Source organism: Ciconia boyciana, chromosome 15 (assembly GCF_034638445.1).
Source record: "Ciconia boyciana chromosome 15, ASM3463844v1, whole genome shotgun sequence".
Lineage (NCBI taxonomy): Eukaryota > Metazoa > Chordata > Aves > Ciconiiformes > Ciconiidae > Ciconia > Ciconia boyciana.
In genome coordinates this window covers 2,028,578-2,054,591 of record NC_132948.1, presented here as the reverse complement: position 1 = coordinate 2,054,591, position 26,014 = coordinate 2,028,578, and the positions used below count along the sequence as shown (strand labels likewise).

Sequence of the window (26,014 nt, the reverse complement as noted above, 5' to 3'; positions counted from 1 at the left end):
GCTGGCTCAGCTGCGGTGGCAGCGACAGCATGTCCAGGTCCCCATAAGGAGATGCTGCTGCCCACTGTGGGGGTTACTTCTGTGGCTTCTGCTTTAGAACATGAAATAACATCTCAGAAGTTCTGCAGGGAGGTCTCTGCTCCAGAAGTGATGCATGACGGGGTCACCAAACACTGGACCTTCTGTCCCTTCCCCCCAGACCCAGGCAGGGTCCAGGCTTGCCCAGCAAGCGGTTTGGGGACGTTAACCACTGCGAGCTATCACACCGCCGAGACGTCGGGATGCTTTGGCTCTGGCTGGACCACCATGACCTCGGTTATACTGGCACGGAAACCAACACCACGCTCTCAGATTTGCAGCCACGCTGTGGACTATCCTCCCAGCACTTGGAGGCTCGAGGGCTGCGGCTGGTGAAATCCCGACCCGGGAAGCAGGAGCCGAGCCCCTCCTCACCAGATGGGTCACATCAATCCTTGCAATGCCCAGTGCTTCCTCACAGCCCCTCCGCTGTCTTCCTCACACCCCTCCAGCATCCTGCCTGAGCCCTGGGCACTCCAGCGAGCAAGACTTGTGCACGGTTGCAGCCTCTCTGGGCACACGAGGACGTGTGTTTTTTGGGTTTTATTTTTTTTTTCTCAGCTTTTGGAAATGTTTGTTATTGTGGTGATGGATCCTCCCAGTCAAATCCCCCCTCACCTCCCTCCTCCTCCTCCTCTGTAGCTGAAGGCTTGTCAAGACAGAAGGGAGGAATCACCACGGTGCAGCAGGATCAGCAAAGCACGAAGGTGCTATCTGGTTCATCTGGAGACACAGTCCCGACCCTCCTTCCTACCTGGACCAGTTCGTTAACCCTGGGGTTTTGGGATGTGGGAGGGACCCCAACCTCCTGGCTACTGCCCTATCAAAGAGGCTTGAGGCCACAGACCAAACAGGGGTCTCCATCCCTGGGCCAGCCAGGAGTGTTTCAGGATCTCAGAGATGGGTCAGGGCCATGGGTCTCCCTCCTCTCCCCTTGCCAGGCCCTTTTTGGGAGCAGCTGGAGAGGCAGGCGGGTGGCTGAGGACAGCTGCACTCCTCCATGCTGCCAGAAGTGATGATACTAAGCCATCCCCCTCCAGGAAGGGACCTTGCCGGGAAGAGCAGCGCTGCCCCAAGGACATCCCGAAGGCAGCCGTGCTGGGGCAGGCATTGGTACCTCCTTAGGCCAGGAGGGGCTTTTTTGGCCATTTAACGTAAATCCTGTGTCCTGCGGCCGCCATGACCAAATTACCTCTTCCACCCTCCCTGAAGAGACTGACCTCCAGCAGCAGATGTGTCCCAGGTACCCAGACAAGACTCGGTGGGACAAGCTACATCAGACACCCCCAGCATCAGCCACTCCCCACTATCACCCCACGCATGCTGCCAACAAGCTTGTTGGAGGCCTATCACCCCAAAGACAATGAAGTCAACCCAAGTTACCCTTGTAGACCTTGTTCCCTGTTTGCTGTTGAGACAACACAGAGGGCACATGCCATGGAGAAGTCATGCCTGGAAAGGTTTTTGTAGCCTCAGGTGCAGGAGGTTGCCCACAGAGGTTGTGCTGGCTCCATCCTTGGAGGTTTTCAAGACCAAACTGGATCAAGCCTTGAGCTCTGACCCTGCTTCGAGCAGGAGGTTGGACTAAAGACTCCCAAGCTCCCTCCCAGCCTGAATTATCCTAAACTCATCTTTGCTGCTCATTTCTGCTTCCAACTTTTCCCCATCCCAGCGTAAGCCCAGGCAGGCAAGCAGATGGAGCAGATCCTTACCCTGAGGCCACCCCGGGGCACAAGCCCCTCTCATCGGGCAGATGTGGAGGAGGGGAGCCCATGGGGAACCCAGCACGGTACCTGGCAAGTTGAACTGCTTCTGCTGGCGCGGGCACTGCGGGGAGGGGTGCAGGGGGGACGGGGGCGTCGCGCTGGGCGGCAGCGGTGGGGCTGGCGAGGAGGGTGTGGAGGAGGTGGTGGAGGAGGGGTTGCTGCTGGAGTCGGGCTGGTAGGGCACTGGGATGTGGTCCTGCAGGACACGGGGAAGGAGAGAAGAAGAGAGGAGCCGGTGAGAGCAGTGCCGGCCGGTGCCACCACAAGGTGCTCCAGCAGAGAGGACCTGGGTGACAAGCGAGAGCTACACAGGTCATCCCTGTCGCCCATTTCCAGAAGCCCTAGAAAACAACCAGCCCCAGCCTGGGCTTTTCCAAAGCCGTTTGCATTTGCAGTTTGCACCAAGGCCATTTCACACCAGAAATGGGGCTCCTCTCCCAGCCCCTCCATGCTACACATCCACGGCTGAGGGCTCCCCAAACCCCGCTGGCTCTGCAGAGCCATGGCCACCGAGACCAGAGCTGGGGACCACATCGCTGGGGCTCAGTCCTTAGGGACATCAAGGACCTGGCAGCTTCTGCTGACCTCCTTCAAGCCAAAAACCCAGCGCCTTGCTCAGAGCAGTGGCTGAGCTGAGGCAGATTTGAAAGGATCAGCCAGCGCATCTCAAGACATCCCTTGCCCTTCGTTGACCCTTCCTAATCAAAGCAAGGATGGCGGCTTCGGGTGCACCTCTCCAGAGCACGCTGCCATGGGCGAGGAAGGGCCACCTGGGAGCAAACGGGAAGGAAGACCTGCCTGGATATCTTAGATCTGAAAAGCAAAATTGAAGCCAGGATTTCCCACCTTGCTCGTGACCTTGCTGCCCAACTTGGAGGCACTTCACAGGGTCTGACCCTCAGCAGCACTGAGCACTCCCATCTCCAGACAGGGGCACCCATGGCAAGATCCCTCCAAGGTTAGAAAATCTGCATGAGCCTCCCCCAGCAGATAATTTTGTCCAAATTGATTAATTTTTAAATGCGCTGGGCTTTCCAGGAAACCCACATACATTTTATATAGACCGTCGTGACACAGACAACAATCTTGGCTAGGTAAATTATTTTTTAAACCAACACTGAAGGCCACTAACAATCAGATTTCAATGGCATTCACAGACAACAGGGTATCTCTAAAGAAATGCTTTTAGAAACATCAAAGTAAGAAGGGACCCCTGTTGCATAAAGCACATTTATAGAGGAAACTTCAACCAGAACGGGAGTGCTCAGGTCAAAGCCAAATATATATATATATATATACACACACACACAGAGTGCATCATCATGGTTAGATGGGCTGATGCCCTTCGCACCCAAAGCCTTTATCAGTGAGCTGAGTCACTCCCCCACTGCCCTCTAATAAAATGAAACAAATCACTGGAAGGACGGGCACTAAAAAGAAAACCACATCTCTCTTTCTTTTGGATACCTGCAGTAGCTCTCCAGCCTCAACAAGCCATTTGCACCACCCCGTAACAACAACGGAGCAGATCATTACACCAAGGATCTCCTAAGAGATTTCGGTTTAAAAACTGCATCCGAGAGAGCATCATCCGGTACCCAGCCTTTGCTGAGAGCCAGAAGATGCTGAGGTCCGGGAGGAGCGGGGGGGTCCTGCCAGACTTTGGCAAGGCAGGGTTTTGACGACCTGTTCCCCATCACACCGAGGATTTCCCTCGCTTTGAACACTTCCAGCCTGCAAACACCTCACCCTGCACTACCTCCGGCCGCCCGCGAGAAATTTTCCACTGAAGGCAACGGGCTCTAAATTTCATCAAAAATAACCCCATGCCGGTTTTATTGCTATTAATGCAGGGCAGAAGCAAGCAAGCCAGGTGCGCTGTCAGGTCTGGCTTGACCAGCTTTGCCAAGGACAATCAAATTCTGGGCTTGTTTTATTTGTAACAATAAATTTGTTATTTACAGAAGTCTCAGGCGGTAGCAGAGACCTCAAAGCACCCCAAATTCAGCTTAGATCTGGAGACTGAGAGGCCACAGCAGGGCAGGACTGGTGGGACACAGGCTATTTCGAAAGCGCTGATCCCATTTTCTTTTTAAAAGAAATAACCTCGGCGGATGCAACCCACACCGGGAAACCCAAGGGGCAAGGGGCTCGCAGCTCCACTCGCAGCACGGCTCATCCTGCCCCACTGCCAAGCTCACCCTTGCTCTGCTCCTTCCATTAGCACCAGTCCACGGGATTATTTTTTTAATTCAAGCCCCCACGCAGGCTTCTAGGCAGCTCCTACCCACACGCTGACACACGCACCGGTCCCATAGCGGTGGATGTGCCTGGAGACCCACGGAGACACCCGCAAGGCTTGGTCCTGGCAGACAGCTGAAGGCTGGGAGATGCCCTGTCCTGGGGACAACCCACCGCTCCCCTCCTGCCCCAAACGCAAGGTCAGGGCATGGCCCCTTTTGCTCTTAACTTCCTTCTTTTAGAAATTACTCTCCGAGCTGTGCTCCCACCCAGCAAATGGGATCCATGCTCCCAAAGGACGTGCCCTGGGAAAGCTGCTGCTCCTCAGACAAGGAGCATCCCCTCCGGGAAAGCCGAGGCAAACGGGGTGGCTCAAGCAAGCCAGCTCAGGTGGCATTTGGAAAGGCCACCAGCTTTGGCCCCCTCATCTGCAAGAGCAGCAGCTGCACGCGAAGAACCAGCAAAAGCCGCTCATCTTTCGGCCACACGGGACCGGTCCCCTCTGGCAGGGGGTGGGCGCGAAGGGGGTGGTCAGGGCTGGGGGAGCAGCTCACCTTGTTGAGTTTGTTGGTTTTGGGGAGCGTCTGGCTGACGTGCAGGTCCGAATACCTGGGGGGTTTCCGCAAGGGGTTGTTGATATCGCAGGGCACCGACTCTGTCCGGACTAACCTTGCTGGATTAAGAAGGGAGAGAGGGGAAAAGGGGATGGAGAGGAGGGGGAGAGAGATGGAGAGACATCAAAGCTTCGAAGGAGCACCTGGGGTCACCCTGTGCTTGCAAACCGCTCTTGAATCGCTCTCCAAAGCAATCCCCCGTGGCACCTCCAGCCGCTTGGCTCCTGCCTCGGGATGGCAGCCAGCCCCCTGCACCCAGGCTACAGCCAAACCCCCCGGAACGTGGGGGGCTTAAAGCCCCCCACGGTGGGATGCGAACCGCACCCTTCTCCCCCTGCCGAGGGGCTGCGATTCGGGGAGGCTCAGCAGCCACCGCGACCACCCCACGAGACGGGGGTCAGCCAGCATCAGGAGGAGGCACTGTCCTCTTCCTCGCCGTAGCTTTTCAGGGCGGGGGGAAGGAGCCGGCTCAGAGCACCCTGCTCTTGGCAGAGAGATTATTTTTGGGAAAGCCAGCCTGCAGCCCAGGGGACTGGGGAACAGGCCGGCTGCAGGGCAAGGCATTTAAGAACCTTTTTGGGGGCTATTTCACTGATGCTGAGGCCACCCCAAAGCCATGCCGCCCCTTGCTCCTGTGCTAAAACACACAGCGGGCAGCTCCGGCTCTCGCAACATCGCAGACCGCAGCTGTAAATCCCAATTTCTGCCCATCCCAGGAGCCCACCTGCCCCTGGCAGCACGGGATGCTGCTTTCCCTGCCTCCTGGTCAGGGTTTGCAGCAGCTCGGAGCATGACGGGGGGGGTCTTCAGTCCCTTCCACCCAAATTTGCTGCAAGCAATGGCATGGGGGCAGAGTGGAGGCTGCAAAATTGCCCCCCTCCGAGCCACAGCATCCCCACTCGCCTTGTGAGGTGCCACCAGCGCAATGCATTTCCCCGTGATTAAACCAATGAGCATGTTTTTGGTGGTATTCAACACAGAGTAACGGCCTTAAGAGCTCAGAATTCAAGGCAATGGTAATTGGAAGCATTTCCCTTAGGCGGTCGCAGTCCTCTGGCCGTCAGGGAGCACTCGGCCAAAATCTGGAAGAAAAGAGGTGGGAAGCGACGCCCGTCGTCCTGCTGCAAAGTTCTCCCTCCTCTGAGGATTTTTGGACGGGCTCTCCCGGAGGAGAGCGGGATAAGGCAGCTCCGAAAGCACCATGAGCATCCGCAGGGGCACGGCCGCGTCCCCGTGGCGGGGACCCCCATGCACCGACAGCGCCGCGGGAGATTTTGGGTCCCACGCGTCCGCCCTAAGCTCTCAACAGTAGCAAAAGGCTAAAACCTGATGCACTTACCCCGTGCGGTGGGGAATCTGAAAAGAAAAGGAGGCAGGGGAAGGGTGGGTGGAAGTGGTTTGCAATGCAAATCTGCCTCGCCCCGAACGGCTCGTCTCCCTACAAGCGGAAAAAACGGTGGGTAAAATTTTCACAGAGCGCCCAAGCGGTTCGGGAGCCTCCGTCCCGCCGGCCGTCAGCAAGGGTCAGGCTCTCGAATCGCCCGGGGAGCTTTTGAAAGTTTTACCTGGTGGCAACATCCACGGAGGCAGAAGGGGGAAGAAAGGCCCTTACCTCCGCGGTGGATGATCAGCAGGTGACACGGAGGGGCCTCTTTGGTGCATTTGTTGTGGCACTTGAGCCTAGCAGGGGACAGAGAGAAAGGCATGAGAAGCGAGGGCGAAGGGGATGCAGAGCATCACGGTACGGGCAAAGGGACGCAGCCCGGAGCAGGGAGCATCGCTGCAGACCGGGGACCCTTTCTCCACCCAGAAAGATGACTCGATGTAATATTTTGGTCGTGCACAGCCCCTGGGCGCTCGCTGCCCGAGCGGTCCCGTGGGCAAAGCCTCCCGGATCCCTGCGGTTCTGCAGCTTGCGCTCAGGAAGACCCGCGATGCCCGAGCCGCTCGCCGGGGCTGCGGGCACCGGGGTAAGAAGCGCTACGGGACGCACATCGTCGGAGCATCGGGGCTGTTGGCTGGGAGGACGCAGGGGCTGCACGCCCTCGGCAAACGAGAGCCATGGTGGGTGCATCTGCCCCGTGGAGGGGCACAGGAACCCCCAAACCAGCCCTGCCTGGGGGGGCTGCCCAGCTCCCCCCCTTTCTCCGCCAGCTGCAGGGACCCCGGCACCCAGCAGCCAGCTCCAGGACGCCCAAAATTGTCATTTCTGCCAGCCTCGGCTGAAATAAAAGGAGCGGAGACCCGCGCTCGGGGGAAAGCCATTTCCCCCTGACCACCATCCAGCGTTAACGCTGCTTTATGCTTAATTAAATTCAGGGGCAGCGGAGGGGAAGGAAGCGGCTGCCCTGGCCCCTTTTGGCTCCCGATGAATCTCTGCCATTGTGCGCTCCCTCCTAGCTTTATTAGCAGGACATTTAACAAAAATAATGAGAGCATTTACGGCTACGTTGAATATTCTGCAGAGCTTTGCCTGGTTTCGCAGAGCCGGGGCAGGAGTCTATGCAGGGCTTCACCCCTGGGTCATGCATATAGGCATAAGCAGGCTCCCGCTGCCCCGAAACGTTCCCGTTCGTTCTTAATTAGGGATGGAAACGAGTCCCCGGCTCACGCTCTGCCGCAGCGGCCCCGGCAGAACGGGGAGAGCCACGGGGGAAAAGGCAAAAAGGAGGAAAGGATTTAAAAAAACAAGGGTAAAGGATGAGAAAAAAGACAGCAGCTACAAGTCAATGAGCTGGGTAATGAAAATTCAGGAGCCGTGCATGTTAGCTTTTATTACAAAGCCGTTCCTAGAGGGAAAGGCAGAGATTAATTTGGTATTCGAGGCTTGGGGGGGTTGGGGTCTGTTTGTTTGTTTTACCTGCTTGTTCCCCTCCTGCTTCTGGGGAAAGCAGCGCCGGGGCCAGGTGGCTACGGCAAAACCAGAGAACCTAAATACTTTGCGTTCACCCTACTTTCTTACAACCGGGGAATTTATTTGCTCTTTTCTGAGCGACTACAGGCAGCAGGACCGACAGAGTCGGAGCCGCAGCAGCGCAGCGGCAGGTCCCAGCATCCCTCCTCCCGCACGGGGACCAGCCCCGGGCAGGCACAGCAGGCAGGGCTTGCAGGCAGCAAAGCCTCCAGTTGCTTGAGCATTGAATGCAATAGGAATCACCACTTTAAAATATATATATTTGATAATATCACTTCCAGGAAACCACCACCAACTGCAGAGTAACCAGGCACTTCTTGTCCAGGTTTAAAATCCCAATTTGCTAACTCATCAGCATTTAATCAATGGCAACAGCAATCATTATCACTTCATAGCTCCGTCTAACTCAGTTACCCGCAGACGATGCGCATATTCCCAGCACCCATCCCTAGAAAAGGCAACTGGGTCTCCAGAAGCGGCTTTACTAAGTGCTGATGGCTGCACGATACTGTGTAAGAGATGGGCTACGCCGGATTTAAAGCAGTACAAGTGGCCCCAGCCTCTGCCTCGCTATCTTTTTCCAGTCCTGCCCCATTTTATGGCCAGCGCGGCCCCTCTCCTTTGCATCGCAGTTTAATTGCGGTTTGGGGTGGGTTGGCTCCTCGGTGCCCCAACATTGCCAGGAAACAGAGGGCCACAAGACTTTTGCTGATGTGAAAAATAGAGAATACAGCCCGAGTCTGTGGGCAAAACCCACCCGATGCCCGGAGCTACCCCGCAGGCAGGCGATGCTCTTGTCCAAGCTGCTCTCAACCCCTGGTGCTGCACATCCATTCCCCCATCTCCCGCAGATAATTCCACACGTAACCCTATAACGTGGGCATCTAAAGCCAGGCCAAGGACGGCAGCGAGGGGGGAGGCCGTCAGGGTCTCACTCGGAGCTCTGGTGCGAGCAGAGCTGGGGTCTGACGGGCAGCATCCCCCCCGAGGACCCCGCTCCCGTGCCCCGCATGCAGACCCAACCTCAGCCCCGTTTTGTGGTGTTCTTCACCCAATTTCATGTCTCGTTAAAGCTTCCTGCAAGGATGAGCTGGTGAGAGGCTGGCTGGTCTCCCCGTGCCTGCACCCCTGCTCCGCTCCAGCACTGAAACCCTAATTATCCCCCTCGCAACGTTAAGGAGTGACACAAACAGCTCCAGCACCACGACGTACTTGCAGTTTTTGCATTTTAAGCCGAACAACATTCCTTTCCCGCAGACTGTGCAGGTCTGAGACATCCAGTACTTGGTGGAAAACCTGTGGAGACAAACACGGAGAGTGGCCGGGGGCAGACGAGGCTGTGCTGCCACATCTGTGCTCCTGCAGAAACATCTCCCGAGCCGCGCTTATCTGCCGAACCCCAATTTATCCTTTCCCTGGCACCCTCAAACACTGTTGTAAGTGTCGAGGCATCTTTCTAGGGATGCCAAAATACAAGTCTGAGCCCCACTTTGGTTATGCAGAAGGGCACAGCCTGCTCCAAAGGGGTCCAAGCCGGCCGGGATGGGCATTAGCCACCAGCTCGCTGCAGCTCCCCAGCTTTGCTCACCCCAGACTGTGGCCAGAGCCCCCAGAACACCTCCCTGCCCTGGGGACCCAAGTTCCCAGCCCACCAGAGAAGCAGCTGCCCCATTGAACAGCTGCTGAAATAGCACCAGAGCTATTTCTAGTGCTTCTCCTTCTTGCCGTAGATATGGAAGGACAATAATCCGGAGATGGGAAATTTGCTGAAGGTTGGCAGGGTCGCAGATTATACACAGCTTTTATTGATAGCAGCTCAAGCCTTATCTAAACCAAATCTGAACTGAAATGGAATTTAAATGGGCTTCTAGGACAGCGCAGCCCAGCGTGGGAAACGGGGAATGGCCCCAAGCCCCCCGTCCCGGACCAGAGATGGAGAGGCAGATGCTCATCCCCCAGCTCTGGGGGGGATTCACCCGGCGCTGCGGCAGGCTTGGCGTACCTGTGTTTTATTGAGTTTCCTAGATCTCGACGGGGGATCTGCGGGGACCAGCGAGGCACTGACAGCGTATCTGCAGGGAGAGGAGAGACGGGGAAAACCATCAGATGCTAATAAAGGTGGGAGCAAGGGTTCAAGCTTTTGGAGAGGGGAGCAAAGGATGCACACAAAAAATAGGGTTTGCCTAATATTTCCCTGTAGAGATGCCCTGCTGGGCTCCCTTTCTGGAAAGCAAGAGGCCTCTGGCTTTGTGCTTGGGTCTGCGGGGAACCAGGGTCTCCTGTCCCCCCATAACAGCCCCCAGCACCCAGTTTGGGCCAGGGAGAGAGGTGGGAGGGGATGCACCCACCCCATGGGTGCTGCACCCATCTGCACACAAGGCAGGATTGCAAAGCTACCGGAGCCCCGTCATGATGTCCAAAGAAGAAAGGGAAAACGAAGCCGAAACGGCAACTGCATCATTTATTAATGAGACATCACGTCTTGCGGTTGCGGCTGAACAAGAAGCCAAGTGTCAGCCACTTGGAAGGCAATTTAACTCATCCTCAAATAGAAGAGCAAAGTAAAAAGCAGCCTCGGCACTCTCCTTCTGAGGGAAAAGGAGGGAGAAAGGGTAACGGGACCTTGGCTGGGTAAGGAAAAAGAGATAAGTTCATTAGCACCGGCTGGAGCGGGCAGGTAATTAGCAGCACGGCCCTGCTGGTGCCGTGCTTGGACTCCACGTCCCCCTTCAGCCTCAGCGAGGGCAGAGACCCTCCTCCTCCTCCTCCTGCCAGCTGCCCCAGCCATGGGAGAGCTCCTGCCCCACGGGATGCTGAGCCCCAGGGAGGGGATCTGTGCCGGGGATTCAGAGGCTGGGTTTTCAATAAGGGATTTGAGAGGTTTCCCGGGCACAAGCAACCAACCCCGGCACGACGCGAGCCGAGCCACGGCGTGGAGCCGAGCGGCAGACCCCAGCTGCGAGCCTGGACGTTTGCTCAGTATGCCAGCAAATCCCTCGCTAAATACGCTTTCGATATTATCCCTCCGAGCGGGGAGAACCACTGTTTGCTTTAATATCCCATTTTAATATAGCGGGCGGCAGGGTGTTTTAATTGCGCTTTCTTTCTGAAGGTTACATTTACATGCCGCTTCCTGTGCAAGGCGCTGTTAAAAGTCTTGGGAGCATCCTAAAACGCATCCATCTCCAGCACCTCCCGCCAGCAGCTGCTCCGGCTCCTTCTCTTACTCCGCCGCCTCGGTCCCGATCACCCCTCGGGCAGAGCCAGCAATTAAGATGTTGAAGGACTACAAAGTCAATTAAGGTTACGGCTGCCCCCAGCCCCGGCTTGGCTGTTTTACACCAGCAGCACGCCAATATTTTTGACCCACGCTTCTCACCAGCCCTTGAGACAACCCACCCCGGGCTCCTGGACCAGCACCCCTCCCACTGCCCCAGTATCTGCAGCCGCCCAGGGATGTCCACAGCCCCGGAGAAGATGCTCTAAAGAGCGGGACCACTCCACACCCGAGCACTATTCCTTCCTAAACATCATTTTCTCATCAGTAAATCACATTACACAAGTAAGTTCCCCCCGCCCCGCCTCAACACCGGTCCTTGATGAACTAAACACATGGGCAAGAACAGCTCCTCTCCCAGAATTAAATTACAACCTCCGCTTTATCAGCCACAATTTATTTCCACTAACTTTCAGCTGGCCTCAATTAAATCCTGCCATCCCGGGGAGGGGGAGAGGGGACGTAGGCAAAGACGGCTGAGCCTTTTAATTACTTTCTAAATGTGCTCACTGCAAAAATGTATTAAAGTGTAGCGGGGATTTTAACCTCCTAACAAAAATGAGACCTACGTGATTCACGGCTAATTATGTTCATTAGAGGGAGCGATACATGAAGGATCGTGGCGTTTAACAATAGACCTGCTGTTTGCAGGAGGAAAAACAAGCAAAGCAGGGCAGGAGGGCAGGGGAAGGCATCCCACTGCCGTGGGGAACAGCCCCAAGGGTTTGGGGAGCTTGGAAGCTAATTAGCGATTCTCCCCTTTAACCTGTGCATACGAGATGCTCGCCCGGAGGAAAAGCTGTTTCTCCCCGTGCGACATTAAATCAGGGTGATGCCCAAAGGGAAGATGGAGATGCAGCAGCCTCCCCCCGCCCCGGCCCAGGATGAATATTCTCATCAAAACCCCCAAATTGCCACAATTAGAGGTAATTGCAAGAAAAAAACCCCTCGTGGCCACGGGAGCGTGTCTCGCCGCTGCAGAGGGGCCAGGCTTTGTCGCAGGGACCCCGTGATGGAGAAGTGCCAGACCCGAGGTGCGGCGGCTGCCCCGACTGACCCTCTCGAGCTTTGAAGCGTGGCAGCCGGCTGCCGGCCTCCCTCCATCCTCCCGCTGCTGGCAGCTCAGCCCCGCGCTACGGACCCTGAGCTGCCCCGCAGCGACTGACGTCTCCTGACCTCCCCGCCCGGGTGCCAGTCATTACTTATACATTTATCACCAGCAACCTCATCTGCGGCTTGAAGATCAGAGCTCTTTTAGCCATAATTCCCCTCGCACAAGTGTGCGAGGGCAGTTTTAGGGGGTTTTTTCCCCCCCCTCTCCTCCTCTGAGATGGTATTTAATGGGCATGGGTGTAATTTCCCAGGGAAGGACGCAGCTGGTACCCACCGAGCAGCCCAGCGGGGACCCCCCAGCTGAGCATCCACCCCTTTCCTGCCTCCCCCACCACCCGGCTCCCCAACGTCATGGCACTGCCCGATGCCACCCAGCCATCGATCCTCGCAGAGCGGCACGGACCCCACAGCCGGGCACCCAATGCCGGGGGATGCCACCCTCCACCCGAACACCCCAAAACCTCCGCGCTTTCCTTCTCCGCAGCATCGCGCCGGCAAAGGTCACGGCTCCTGCTCTGCGCGGCACAGCTTATCCTTGAGTCAACAGCCCGTGCTTGACGGGGATCAGATGTGCCGGGAGGAGAGCAGGGAAGGGGGGAAACTGCCTGGGCAGAGGGTGACAGCCGCCTCCGGCACGTCTCTGACAGCGGACACGGGAGAAGAGCCCTGCTGCCCGGCTCCCCAGCCGCGACAGGCAGCTGTGACAGCCGCCGCCGGTCCCTGAGTGGCACCCGCGCGCCTCAGAGGTGACGGGGACCGGGACGCTGCCTCGGCCGTGACGCCCTCCTCGCCCCCGCTGCCATCCCGACAGCTCCCTGGTGCCTTTCGGCTGCCAGCGCGGATGTTCCCCCTTGCTCCCGGCCGGGAGGCGGGATGCCTGGGCATCTCCTGCGTGGAGAAGAGCAGCCAGAGCTCCCCTATTTCGTTTATTTTGGGTTTCCACCCTCCCTGGGGGCAGATCAGGAGGGCAGCGATGCCCTCAGCAAGCCCCGACACCCTCACTGAACACACCAGGAGCATCGCCTGGGGCTGGCAGCTGTGCCGAAGCACACCGATGGGGACCATATTTTGGCACGATATCCCCCTTATTCATCTCCTGGCACCTTTCTGGATGCCCAGGGAATTGGTGTGAACATGTTATCCATCACGGCGACAGCCCAATAAACAAACCCTCCTCCTCCTACTACAACAAACAGCACCAGGCGATGTTCGCGTTATGAATGGGACAGATAAAATCGATGGAAGTGAACTTGGAAAGCATCCCGGGATGAATCACTGCGAAGCCGAGGAACGGCCAGAAGGCTTTGTACTTGTCTGCAGACGTCCTACAGACCAGCATCTACCCCAGGCAGCCACCAAAAGACTCCCAGCGCTGGCCCTGGGGTAGTTGAGTCCCCTGGGAAGATTATGGGGAGACACCGGGGTGCAGCCTCCGCCCGAAACAGTTCAACAGCCACCTGGAAGACAACAATGACAGGTCCAGCGTCAGGTGTATCTCTGCCCCCCAGCCCCAGGCAGGAAGTGCAGCTCGGGGACCATATCACGATAGTGAAGGGGGACACTGGCAGAGGTTACCGCCTGCATAGTCCCAACTGGGGAGCCAAGCACACTGGTGGGCTGCTCCGCAGCAAAGGGTGCACCCGAGGGTGCAAAGTCCCTCCACGAGACACCTCGGTCCTCACTCTGGCTGGTTTTAGGGCCAAAATGGGATGGGAGAGAACCCCGAAGAGCTCAGCTGCAGCAGCAAAGGAGCTGCGGCAATGCTCGGAGCAGCAGCACCAGCAGCTTTCCCCCTGCAATATAAAATCCATGCAGGATTCAAGTTAAAAAGGGGATCGACCTGCCCCCTCCGTTCGTGCACATGGCAAATACTCTGCAATCACAGCCAGGTCCAAACCCAGCGACGTCCCCGCGGTGTTCCTGCTGCGGGTGGAAGGATGATCCGACAGGTCAAAACAAACCCTCAGCCCTTGCCGAGGGGATCATCCAAAGCAGCCGAAGAAGGCAGAGCTATTCTCAGAGCATCTCTCTAGTAAGAAAACAGAGTCACTTTATAATCCCGGCAGTTCCTCTTTGCAGCGTGACAATCCTATTTATACAGCCGAAATGTCATGTTCAGTCACTTCGCTGGCTTAAATACTCGCATTGTGATTTCTTCCCCCAGTCCACAGCCTTGCAGGGTCAATTAGGCTCACCCAGACAAAGCTGTATTCTTCGGCTCCGCACAGCGCTGCCGGGGTAGGAAACCCTCCAGTGCCTCGCTGCCAGCTGGAGCGGCCCGATGGCGAGGCAGCCAGCTGTGGCCAGATGTGGGCTGCAGGGACCTCCCAGCCGGGCTGCCCACACGGCTGTGGAGTGCTCATACCATGGCTTGTACTGGCAGCCGGGCAGGTTCAGGGAGGAGAAAACCACTGATGGTCACAAAGAAACGATGTCCCACTTGGGAAGTCCCCTGCTGAAGGCGGTTTGGGCCGGGAGAGTATTTAAGAGAAGTCTCTTCCCTGCAAAACCACCCCCAGCATCGGGGACAGGATGCCTGTGGAGAAGGGCCGTGGTCTGAATGGCACTGGCTGCTCACGCACGTGCCCCATGGCACCCTCAACACCGGCATCGTGCTCTTGGGTCCTGCCTGGTCCTTTCCAGCAGAAAGGCTGGATTTAGGGCTCCTGGATTCCCAGCACAGGGCTTGATCCACTGGATGTTATCTTGAATCCCTCTCCGCCAGCCATACCTACCCAATGCCGGCCCTTCTGAGGGCTCTTTCGCAGATGCGCAGGGGCGGAGGATGCACAAGGAGCTCTGGTGGCATCTCAGCACTTGCCACTTGCTTGGCTGTCACTGACTGGCCACCCAAGCCCCAGGTAGGCACAGCCAGGCTGCTTACCAGGGCAGAAAGTCAGCGCCATAAACTGCAAAGTCCTTGGTCACAAAGCCAAGAGGCAGAGCCAGGATCGGGATCCAGGAGAAGTGACCCACCAGGGACACGGCCAGAGCGGCACCAAAGGCAACTGTGGATGCAACAGAGCTGACATACAGGTCTGGGCTGATGCACCCAGCTGGGAGCCAAGGAGAGGGGAGGTGGGCATCACCGGAGACCACGTTAAAACAGCCACGATCGGCTCTCGAGGGACAAGACAAAGGCTTTGAGGGGTCACTGCTTATAACTCCACATACCAGGGGATGCTCCATGGCTCTTGTCTTGCTCTCAAGCCATAGAAAGAGCCTCTCCACTGTGTGCTGCAGTAAGGTGTTCAGCGATGTCCCTGCGTGAAGAAGCCTCGCACAGAGTTTCAGTTTATGGGCCACTGGGCACAGACGATGGGTTTTTCTCTCCTGGTACACACAAGGTCTTGGGTTGGGTTGCGTTGGCTGCTCCTTTCCTTCTGCAGGGTTGGACACCAGCTGGAGGAAGGGCAGCGGCGAGGATGTTCCCCGCACAGCCACGTGCCCGGGTCCTCATTTTTCTGTCCTAGCACAGCAAAGTCACACACCGTCTTTTCTGTCCCTCCTTCTGCTCCCTTTTCTTTTAATTAGTCCAGGATGGAAATGCGTTGTTGGCCCATCCTGGAGACCACTGAGCAGGTGACCTGATCTGGGTGCACATGGTGACAGTGCTCCGGCTGGCCTTGCAGCAGGGAGAGGACAGGCAGAGGGCACAGCCCGGGAGCAATGCCAGCTGCCTCCAGGACACCCAGATAACGGAGATGCAAACAGGACCTACTAGACCTAAGCCTTTACAAAAAAAGGAGAAGATCCAACCTCATTTCTGGGTGCTTGTGGCCAACTCACAGGGTGTTGAGTCCTAAATCCTATTTCAAAGTAACATGTGTCTGGTGGTCACTGGTTCACCAGGTGACCCAAGATGCACCAGATGCACCAAGAGAGGGCCCTGGATGGAGCCAGACAAGCCATCTTCTGTCCCTCAGCCATAGGGCTGGGCTATTTCAAGGCCAAGCTAGAGTTCAAGGGCACCCCAAAAGTCTCCACTTCCCCTCTTCTGCTTCCCCTCCAAGGGCTGCTAAGGAAAAATTTCAATTCAAAACCAAAATTCATGGGGAACCTGGCCCTGCATGAAGGGGACTTTGCCCCTCCAGCAAGATTTGTACTGCAGGAGAAAGAAGCTCCTTCTGCAGCTTGCTGCCAGCCCTTGCGCTCTCACTCCGTGTCTGTGAAAATCTATTCCCATCAGGGCAAATCGGCTGTTAAAAATAAGAGAGAAGCATCCAAACCCACATCCGATCAGGACCAGAGATGACACAGATGGGAGCATGCTCCTGCCACAAGCAGCAAGACGTGCTGGCTGTTGAAAAGAGATCATCAAGAGACAGCTGGAGAGAGGGGGGTCTCGCCAAGGGCTCACCAGGCTCCTCTCCCGCATCTCAATCCGACAACAACATTTTTTGGTTTCAGTGCTCCGGGCAGTAATTCCACATCAATCCAGAGCATACCAGGCACTGCCGTGCTGACCCCACAAGAGAAAAAGGGAAGAGGCATTTTCCTTTTTAAAAGCTGAGGTACCCGTGGTCATAGGGATGGGATATGGCGGAGAACTTGGCTGCCAAACCACATCTGTGCCTCAAGGATGGGGATGGGGACAGGGAGGTCCTTGGGATGCGGGATGGGCATGAGCTCCCCACACCCATGGTGAGCCCCATGGAGCTCATCCAGCAGCGCATGGGAAACCCATTGCACTTAAAAGGCAACGAGAAATAGTGGCATCCCAGGAGATGGGGCAAGGTGTGACCCCCAAACCATGACCAGCGCTTCTCATAGGCCCTACAGCTCCTGATACTTTGGACCAGTGAGAACAGCAGCAAGATGAGAGCAAGGGACCTGAGGACACGTGAAGGACCATGTGGCGGAGCGGGGCAGAGCCCCCCAGGCCCCATGACAGCAATGCCAGGCACGGGGAAATCTGCAGAGATATCTACTCCTCCCCCCAAATAAACGTGCCTCTGCACCGCTTGGCATAACTCATCTGCTCCCCGCAAGGTAACGAACCCTGGCATCAGGCTCCATTAAGCCCCATCTCTCTCCCCCAGTGCTCAGCACCCGGCTGCCACGTGCAGGATGTGGCCACTCTTCCCACAGGGTCACAAGCCAGAAAGCAAATGTGGAAGCAGACAGAAACCTGGGATGCAGCTTGAGGACAAGGCCACCGGTACAGAAATGATGCAGGAACACGAGGGAGCTAGAAAAGCTACACTCTAGTGGGATTTTTTTGCCTTGCATCAAATTTTCCCCGCAGGTCCCCAGGAGCGAAGGTCACTGAGTGCATGGACGCTGATCCTGCAAGGACCAAATTGTTTCGCTGATGCTAAAAACCTCTCGACAAGGATCAACCTGCTGATGCAACCAAGCCCCTCTCTCCACGGCTCATGTCTAGCCCAGAAAACAAACATTCACAGCAGCCAAGAAAGTTGGAGGGCCGAGGGAAATGAGAAGAGACACCTCTCCAGCAGTGTTAGTCACTTGATAGCCCATCACTTCTCATTGCATCACGTTCCTGCGATGCCACATTACATCAGGTTATCACACCACAGGATGTAATCCAACGCTGATGCGTGAGGAAACCTAATGCGACAAGACATGGTGGGGGTTTGCTGAGAATGGGTTTTATTTCTTGGTTTCTGGTCTGCTAGTCCCCGTTGTTCTGGACTGCAAGTTGAAAACTCAGCCGATGCCGCGGGGGAAATAGCAATGCAAAAATACCCCTCGCTCCAGGCAAATCTGCTGGCTGGGCCAGCCAGAGTCAGGTAGTTGGACATCTCTAGAAATAACATCTTCTGCCCACAGAGCTCCTACCAGGTCCCACTGTCCCCAAAACCAAAGAAAGGGGAGCAAAAGGATGCCAGAAATGGCTCGATGATTCTTCAATGATCCCACACAGCAGCTGATTGGCGTAAAAAAAATAAAGAAAGAGCAAAATTGCGAGGTTTTTGCCTTGCAGGGGGCTGGGAGAGGCGTGGCTGGGGGGACGTGAGCAGGGCGAAGGAGCTGCCCCATCACACTGGCACCCAGCGCCTGCAAACCGGTGCTCAGGGCGGCTGGGGAAGCCGTCCCGGTGCTGCTTCCTGCCCCGGTGAGAAGTACGGCAAGGAGGAAAACCTGCTGGTGCCGGGGGGCTGGAGGGGCAGGGAGGGGTGTTGCCTGCAAAGCCCTTCTTCAGCCAAGAGCTGAGCAGTAAGAACGACTGGAAGAACCCAAAACGAGCCAGAAAGACCACATTTTGGGAAAGCAAGCAAGGGAAAAGTCTGGGGAGGGGAAGGTGGCAGAAAACCAGCCTGGATATGGAGTTGGAGGAAGTTTTTATCTCAGCAACAAGAGGCAAGGGGAGCTCGCCCTCCCCACGACAGCTCTTGGCACGCAAATCACTCCCAAGCAGCTGCCACGCGTTTTCTGGGAGGATTTTGTTTAGGCTGAGAGCCACGCCTGGCTTGTAAAAGCTTCGATTCCTGCGGAATTAATCAGGGCACCAGTCCAAGACCGGGAAATAAGGGTCAGGCTGTTTCTCCCCGGCCAGCAGCAACGCCCTGGGTGAGCTCGTTGACCCAAACCCATCCATCGAGTCCCACCACCAGCATCTCCTGGAAGAGGGCAAACTGCCCCGGGCAGACCGGCAGGCAGGATCGGGGCCAGCCGCTGGGATCGAGCTCCGTGGGGTTTGCACCAGACCTGTCTGCATCAGGGCCGGCTTCACCTGAGACTCCGCATCGGCTCAAAACCCTGCAAGCAGGAGAGGTCTGAAAAGCAGCCTCCTTCCACAAAGGTAAAACCATGGCTGGATTTCCAAAGGAGCCCTTGGAAAAGTGACTCTCAAGTGACAGCCAGTGGCACCAACCCAGGCAGCGTGGAAAGGCTCATGGCTTTTCCAAATGGCAGCAGCCACCCTCCCGCACCCATGTTATTGCAACAGGGGAGCACATCTCTTTGCATAAAACAATATTCCATATGACAGTGGTTTTGTATATATACAGACATATATAATCGAGTTTCCAGGCTTGTACTTGCCCAGAAGCACCCCCGTATCTCTCAACGCTGATGTGCTCACTGCACAACACTCCACCAACATCCTCCAGACCAACGATGCCCAGGCGGGCGCCCCGAGTTTCCCACGGTCACGTCCTCTGCTTGGCATCAACCATCACCCACCCCATGGAAGGGGGACCTGAGGCGGCCACTTGGACTTACTTGCTGAGAAGGTGGCTTCGGTGTGGACAGGAGGGGTGGAGGGGAGGAAAGGTGGGTACCCCACGAAGAAGGAGCGCAGGGAGCGCTCGGAGAGGAGCGGGGAGCGCTGCGCAGGGATGTTCTCGCAGCTTCCCACGCTGTTGTGGATCTTGAGGTTCAAGGGCTTGTTCTTCTTCTTGACTCTGGAGGGAAGGAGGAGAGAAAAGGAGAGAAAAGTGAAGGGCAAGAAATCGGGGGAGGGTTTGCTCACAGGCGGGGAGGAGGGAGCGATGCGCCGAGGGACTGGTGGCACCCGTAGGATGGCTGCTCACGCGGGGAGATGCTGCGCCGCCCCATGAGCTTATGTGATAATTAGACCCTTATCCCTACAAGAACTTTCAATCCCTCCCCCTCATCAAAAAAAGGCAATTTTCATTAAGGAACACATTGCATTCGAGAGCTCTTCCTCCTGCAAAACCTGGCTGAAAAGGGTCAGTTGGTCCAAAAGCCCCATCACCCCCAGCCTTACTCGCCTTATGGCAACCCCAAAATCACCTCCACGGGGCTGCATCCCTCCTCAGTGCCCCAGCCCAAGAGATTTCCAACACAAAACCACCAGCGTGCGCCTCGCTGATGGCTAAAAGGCGTGCTTGCGGTCACGTCCGAGTCCTTGAACACCTTCGCACAAGACCCCGGGTAACTGCCTTGTCCCATTTGGGGCCAGGAGGGCTGGATGTGCTGCTGTGCCCATCACCGCTCCTCTTTACACCAGCTCAGAGGCTGCCCGCACAGGGTAAGGCTTGCTCTCCCAGGCAGCCGTCATACAGAGCTCCTCCGCATCCCAAAACACTGGCCGTTAATACCAGCCCCGCTTCAAATGGGGGAAACTGAGGCACGGAGGGGTTACAGAGCAGATTCAGACTGCTTGCTACAGCACCTAAAATGGACGTAGGCACCCGCAGCACTGCTAAGCTCGAGAGATGCTGCTGTCTGTGCGTCATGGCAGCACTGGGCCCGGCTCCCTCCCACTGGGAGCGAGGCGCTGCCACCCAGACCACCGGCACCCTGCGGCACTCGGCACCTGCTCCAATTTTAATGGCATTAAATGTCACCTACGTCCATTTTAGGGTCCGAGCAGGGGAATTGAGTACAACCAAGGGGTGGACTGCAGCAGAACGTGTCACCCGAGGCTAACGCTGTGAGCGGCCCCAACAGAAACCTGGGGAACAGCTCGCCGAGGCACCGGACCGTGGTGCGGACGACCCTAAGCACAGGGAAAGGTTCACCAGAAATGAAATGCTGCAGAGCAGGGGGATACAAGACACCCACCCCTCACTTATCAGCCCATTTTTCCACCTGCCTTGCGCTGTGACAAGGACCAGCCATCACTTTGGTGGCTCAGATGGGCCCAAAGCGGCACACAAACCTGGAAGATTTGCAACGCAGACTGACACCGACAGCTCGCAGGGGTTTGGGTTTCCGGGCTGCAGGTTTCTGGCACTGCTAAGCCTTTGCTGGCTCAGCCGCTCCCACCCTGGCCACGTTGCAATAGTGCAAGGTAGAGAGGAGAATCGTCTGCCCTGCCCCAAAGCAGCCTCCGGGAAAGGGAGCTCAGCCCTTTTGGAGATTTGGAGGATTTGGGGCAGGGATCCCCATCCAAGCACGGAGAGGGCAGTGCGACAGCTCACGGTCATCAAGGACCGTCCTGCCCTCCCGGCAGCGCAGCTCACAAATGGCTGGAGATGGTTTCCTTGCAGGTGACAACAGCATCGATGCACGACTGAAGTACAGCCTTTAATTCAGCCCGCTGCCTTCAATTCCTGGTTATATTGTTATAATTAAGGCAAAAACCAACGCGGGAGCAGAGGGGAAGGCGAGCAAATCGTGGCACTGCCACGACAGCCGCGGCTGAGCCCATCCTGCCGCAGCCCGGGAGGGAAACCTAGAGCATCTGGCCCCAAAACCAAACCAGAGCTGTGCGATGCTGCGCAACGCCAGGCCATGCCGCGAGCCCTGCTACAGGGGGGATCAGGAGAGCACAAAGCCAGGTACGGCCCTGTCTCAAAGCTTTCCTCGTTGTGAGGAAAGCCAATGGCTTTCTTCCAAGAAAGCCAATTTCTTCCAAGAAAGCCAATGGCATCCTGGCTTGCATCAAAAATAGCGTGGCCAGCAGGACTAGGGCAGTGATTGTGCCCCTGTACTCGGCACTGGTGAGGCCGCACCTCGAATGCTGTGTTCAGTTTTGGGCCCCTCACTACAAGAGAGACATTGAGGTGCTGGAGCGTGTCCAGAGAAGGGCAACGGAGCTGGGGAAGGGTCTGGAGCACAAGGCTGATGGGGAGCGGCTGAGGGAGCTGGGGTTGTTCAGCCTGGAGAGAAGGAGGCTGAGGGGAGACCTTATCACTCTCTACAACTGCCCGACAGGAGGGTGGAGAGAGGTGGGGGTCGGTCTCTTCTCCCAAGTAACAAGTGATAGGATGAGAGGAAATGGCCTCAAGTTGCGCCAGGGGAGGTTTAGACTGGATATTAGGAAATTTTACTTCACTGAAAGGGTTGTCCAGCATTGGACCAGGCTGCCCAGGGAAGTGGTTGAGTCGCCATCCCTGGAGGTATTTAAAAGCCGTTTGGATGAGGTGCTTAGGGACATGGTGTAGTGGTGGGCTTGGTAGTGTTAGGTTTATGGTTGGACTCGACGATCTTAAAGGTCTTTTCCAACCTGTACGATTCTGTGATTCTGTGTCCAACAGCTGCTTTCCTGCCAGCACCTCTATACTTGTTCTCAGGCACCGGGTCCTGCTCTGCCGCCATCGCTGCAGTAACGTCAACCAGAGACGCACCCGCGTTCCAGCACCCGCTGCTGCCCGCGGGCCAGCCCCATCCTCCCCAGGGCCACGCACCTCCCACCGCCCCGGGCCCCAGCAGCGCCCAGGGGCATCTGGCCCTGCCAGGCGATAGGAAATGACCACGCTGCACTCGCCAGCCCGCTTCAGCAGGAGAAAATTAAACCGCCCTCTAATAAGCTAATTGTTTCCTCGCACAGGAAAAGCTGCTGCTGCCTCCAGGGTGGCTGTAATGACTGCTTTGGGTGCGCTGGGCTCGGGGATGGGGTGGATGATTGCCCGTAGCCGGGGCCAACAGCAGAACCCTCCTGGCTTGGAGCCCATGGGGGTCCGATGCACCGGCAGCCCCGCGGGCAAAGCCCTGCCGGGGGGCCCTGAGCTGCCCCTGACCCTAACCCCGCAGTCCTTAAAGCAAATCTGCAAAGCACCAAGGCGAGGAAAAGCCCGATGTCCCCCAGAGCTGGTCCAACCCCTCCGTTGTTGCCACTTGGTCCCAACCCAACGCGGTGGCACAACCACGACGTCTCCGCCGAAGCCCCCGGCGCAGCTCCCCTGGCGCGGGCATGGCCCCAGCTCCCTGCGAGCTCGGCCCCGGCACTCAGCCCAAAGCGCTTCCTGCAACGCAGTGATTAGCCACTAATCTCATTTTTTTCCACCCATAAATCAGTTCCAGACCAAATATTTACTGCGAGCATCATTTCCTCGCCAAGCAGGGCTGGTGACAGCTCTCATTATTAGGAAGGATGAGTGATTTTGGACAGAGGGAGATTTTTCTCTCTCCCTGTTTCTTCAGAAAAAAAAAAAATTAAATAAATACACGCAAGCACCATGATTCAACTAGGTGACCAGCAAGGGTCGGCGGCCTGTCTCAGCATGGCCTCGACCTCTTTCACTCTCCCAAAAGAGGGGGAGCAGGGACCGAAGCCTCCCTGCCACCAAGGAGAGGAGCGGGATGCTGCCGCAGGAGCATCCTCACCCATGGCAAGTCCCCGGCCGCAGGGGGGGCACAGGGACAGGGTGTCCTGCTGCAAGCACCCCAACACTGGGGACAGCGGTGTCGCAGCTGTTAGGGACCCCTGAGGTGTCGCTGGGGGACTGGTTTGGGGACTGAGAGCAAACCTGCACCTTCACCTCCCTGGGTGTGCACAAGCACTTGCTGCTCCCCCAGGCTTTGAGCCCTGCTCGAACAGGCTGAGATGGCAGCTTGCCCCTCCATGGGAGAGCAGCACCGGGGCAGGATACGGCCACAGAGCCCACAGCGCCCATGGGGAGCTTGGGACGAGCTGCAGGGCCAGGGCAAGCACGTGGCTGGCTTGCAGAGGACACGGCTGTCCCCTTGCTGGCTTCCCCCGGTTTTGCCCCCGGCTGGCAGCGGGTCCCAGCACCACGCACGGTCGGGTGGTGCACCCAGGGAGCAAACCCCCACCCCGTCCTCCAGCAAAGGCAGCGGTAAATACTCCAAAAGCTGGAGGAGGAGGAGTCCTGCAAGCGGCAGAAGGCACAAACAATGAGCTGCAAAGACACCCCAAGAGGCGACACGGTTCCTCTGCTTCTCTGCATCCTCTTGGCCGCTCCAGAGCAGTCGCAAGGCCACGACCACCGATTTGGGGACAAGGCACCCGGGGTGCCAGCGGGGCATGGAGCAAACCCCTCCCTGCCATGCAAACCAAGCCCCTTTTGGGGCTGCTTGTGCAAAAAGAGGGTCAAATACCACCCTTGCTGCATGGGCTTCGGAGCAGGGGCGCAGGATGAGGCCGGTCATGGGCACCGCATAAGGGACTTGCTGCCATGGGGGGGCTCACAGCCCGCTCCTCACCAGCCTCCTACATCCACCCGTTTGCATTGCGGCATCCCAGAGGGAAACTGGGACAGTTCCCCTTGGCCTTACACCGGCGGCGCTCCCCCAGACCAGCCATGGCCACGGGGCCATAACCATCCCCATGGGAAGCATCTCCTCGCCCATCAGGGAGTCCTCCCCAAGGGCTTTGCAGAGGGCTCCGAGGGAGGCATTTTGGGGAATGCCATTTCATAGAACCATAGAATCATTTAGGTTGGAAAAGACCCTTAAGATCATCAAGTCCAACCGTTCAGACCGCCCCGTGCTCCTGCACCACCCGTGCTCGTCTCAGCCCACGGAAGGAGCACCAGGATGGGGACGATACGCCACAGCCCCCTCCCCATAACCTACCAGCAGGACACGGTAAAACTCAAAGGACTCTGGGCTCTCAGAGGAATGCGCTTTGGCCAGTGACTGTGCCAGCCCAGAGCAGGATGCGGCCACCACCCTTTGGGAGAGACGCAGCCGGGGCCGCACCAGCCCAGCCCCACTGCAAAAACCTTTCCTCCTCCACGAGCACCAAGCCGCTCCTAAATTAGGCTTTTTCCGTGCCGGGGGTGTAATGTCTCTCGCTTTTCAGGCAGTAGCGGAGATAAGGGTGTAGATCCCCGGGGCGGAGGAGGCTATACTCCTAACCGCCACCGGCCTCAGCTTCCAATTCCCAGGAGCGGTTTCACCCATCTCTGGCCAACATTTCCATTTTCCCTCATTTACCCAAGCCAGAACTGCACAAGGGGGGGAAAAAGTGTGTGCTGGAAATAGATCCTGGTCCTCCCAGCCTAAACCCCCCAGCACAGCCCGGAGCCCCCGGACCCCACACCCTGGGGGCAGGAGGAGCCCGCTCCGCTGGGCATCACCCCCCTGCCGGGCTTCCAAACCGGGCGAGGACAGTGGAAGTGAAAAAGGGGCCTTTTTTTTTTTTTTAAACAAGGAAAAACATCAGCTTAATTCAATTTTCCATAGGGATAAAGCCTCGAGACAGCAGCAGACCCCCCTTTCCTGGATGGGGGCCAGGCTGGACCTCGCTGCTGGGGATCTCAGGCAAACAAGCCCCAGCCGGATCGGAAGGAACCGGCAAAGTCCAGCGCACGGTGCGAACCGGGCTCGCTTCGATGCTCAGGGGCGGTTGGCTGCGCTAATCCCCCCATTAAGCATCATTTCAGACCGCTCCAGAAGCTGGCAAGTTCTCAGCTGGTTGGCTGGGGGGGGGGGGGTGGAAAAGGCGAGCGCTCCTCCTAATACATCCCGCTGATTATACAAGAAACGCTGATGGAGAAGCAAAGACAGCAGAAGGGAAAGCGCAGCACAGCTCTGCAAAGCCGCGGGGCTGCGGAAGGGGCTATTTAGATGGTGGCGATACCTCCCAGCCCCTGGGAAGGGCCATTTTCCTCCAGTCACAGCTGGACAACCACCGAAATGAGACTCCAGCCCGCGCTGGGGAGGCTGCGAAGCTCCAGGCAGGGGGAGCGGGGAGCTAGTTACATACCAGCTATTTTTTATTTTGGCTTTAAAGGGTTTGCGGGGAGTGAAGAGGACCACGTGCAGTCCATCTCTAGGCTTGAAGCCCCCCAAAATCTAGGAGACACCCTGGGGTGACTACAGCAAGCCCCTGCCACCCCCAGGGATGGCAGGAAAAGTGCCGCCGCAGGGACCAGGGCTCCTTTCCTGGCAGCTTCGGAGCAGATCCCCAAATCTGAACATCCCGACTATTTTGTTTGCCACTCCGGGAGGCTTGGGTCCCCTCTCCACACTTGTCCCAGCCCCAGCCCCGCTGCAAGAGGCTGCAAAGCTGGGCAGCCCCGGAGGCTCTGCAAGCACCAAGCACCCCTCGCTGCAGGAGTGCCAGGCTCCCCACCAGCGAGGCGGGACCAGATCCTGCCCCACGCAGCCCGCGGCTCCCCAAACCCTTCCCGAGATCACCGGCTCTCAGCCCTTCCCACATTGCGAGCCCCACGGCTGCTCCTGGACCTGCAGACCCTCCACAGCATCCCCTGTCATCCTGCCCCGCTCTGTTGCCTCTCACCGTCCCCTAACCCTCTGCATGGCCCAAAAAAACCGCATTTTTATCCTTGTCTTCCCCGTGCATCTCCCGGGGGGGACACCAGACAGAGCACCCCCCACCCGAGCCCCCCGAAACCAGAGTTCACAGGAGCATCAGGGCTCG

At 57.3% G+C, this 26,014-nt stretch overlaps 1 protein-coding gene across 1 annotated transcript in view; it reads right to left on the bottom strand.

The window, feature by feature from the left end:
* KSR2 (kinase suppressor of ras 2) overlaps window positions 1-26,014 on the bottom strand; it is an 83,719-nt gene that overhangs the window by 32,423 nt on the left and 25,282 nt on the right. The window contains exons 5-10 of the mRNA XM_072880215.1: window positions 19,195-19,376; window positions 9,616-9,685; window positions 8,826-8,909; window positions 6,312-6,379; window positions 4,640-4,764; window positions 1,872-2,040 (exon numbers count right to left, since the gene is read on the bottom strand). Coding sequence (XP_072736316.1) covers window positions 1,872-2,040; window positions 4,640-4,764; window positions 6,312-6,379; window positions 8,826-8,909; window positions 9,616-9,685; window positions 19,195-19,376 — 698 coding nt within the window. The remainder of the gene's footprint in view (window positions 1-1,871; window positions 2,041-4,639; window positions 4,765-6,311; window positions 6,380-8,825; window positions 8,910-9,615; window positions 9,686-19,194; window positions 19,377-26,014) is intronic.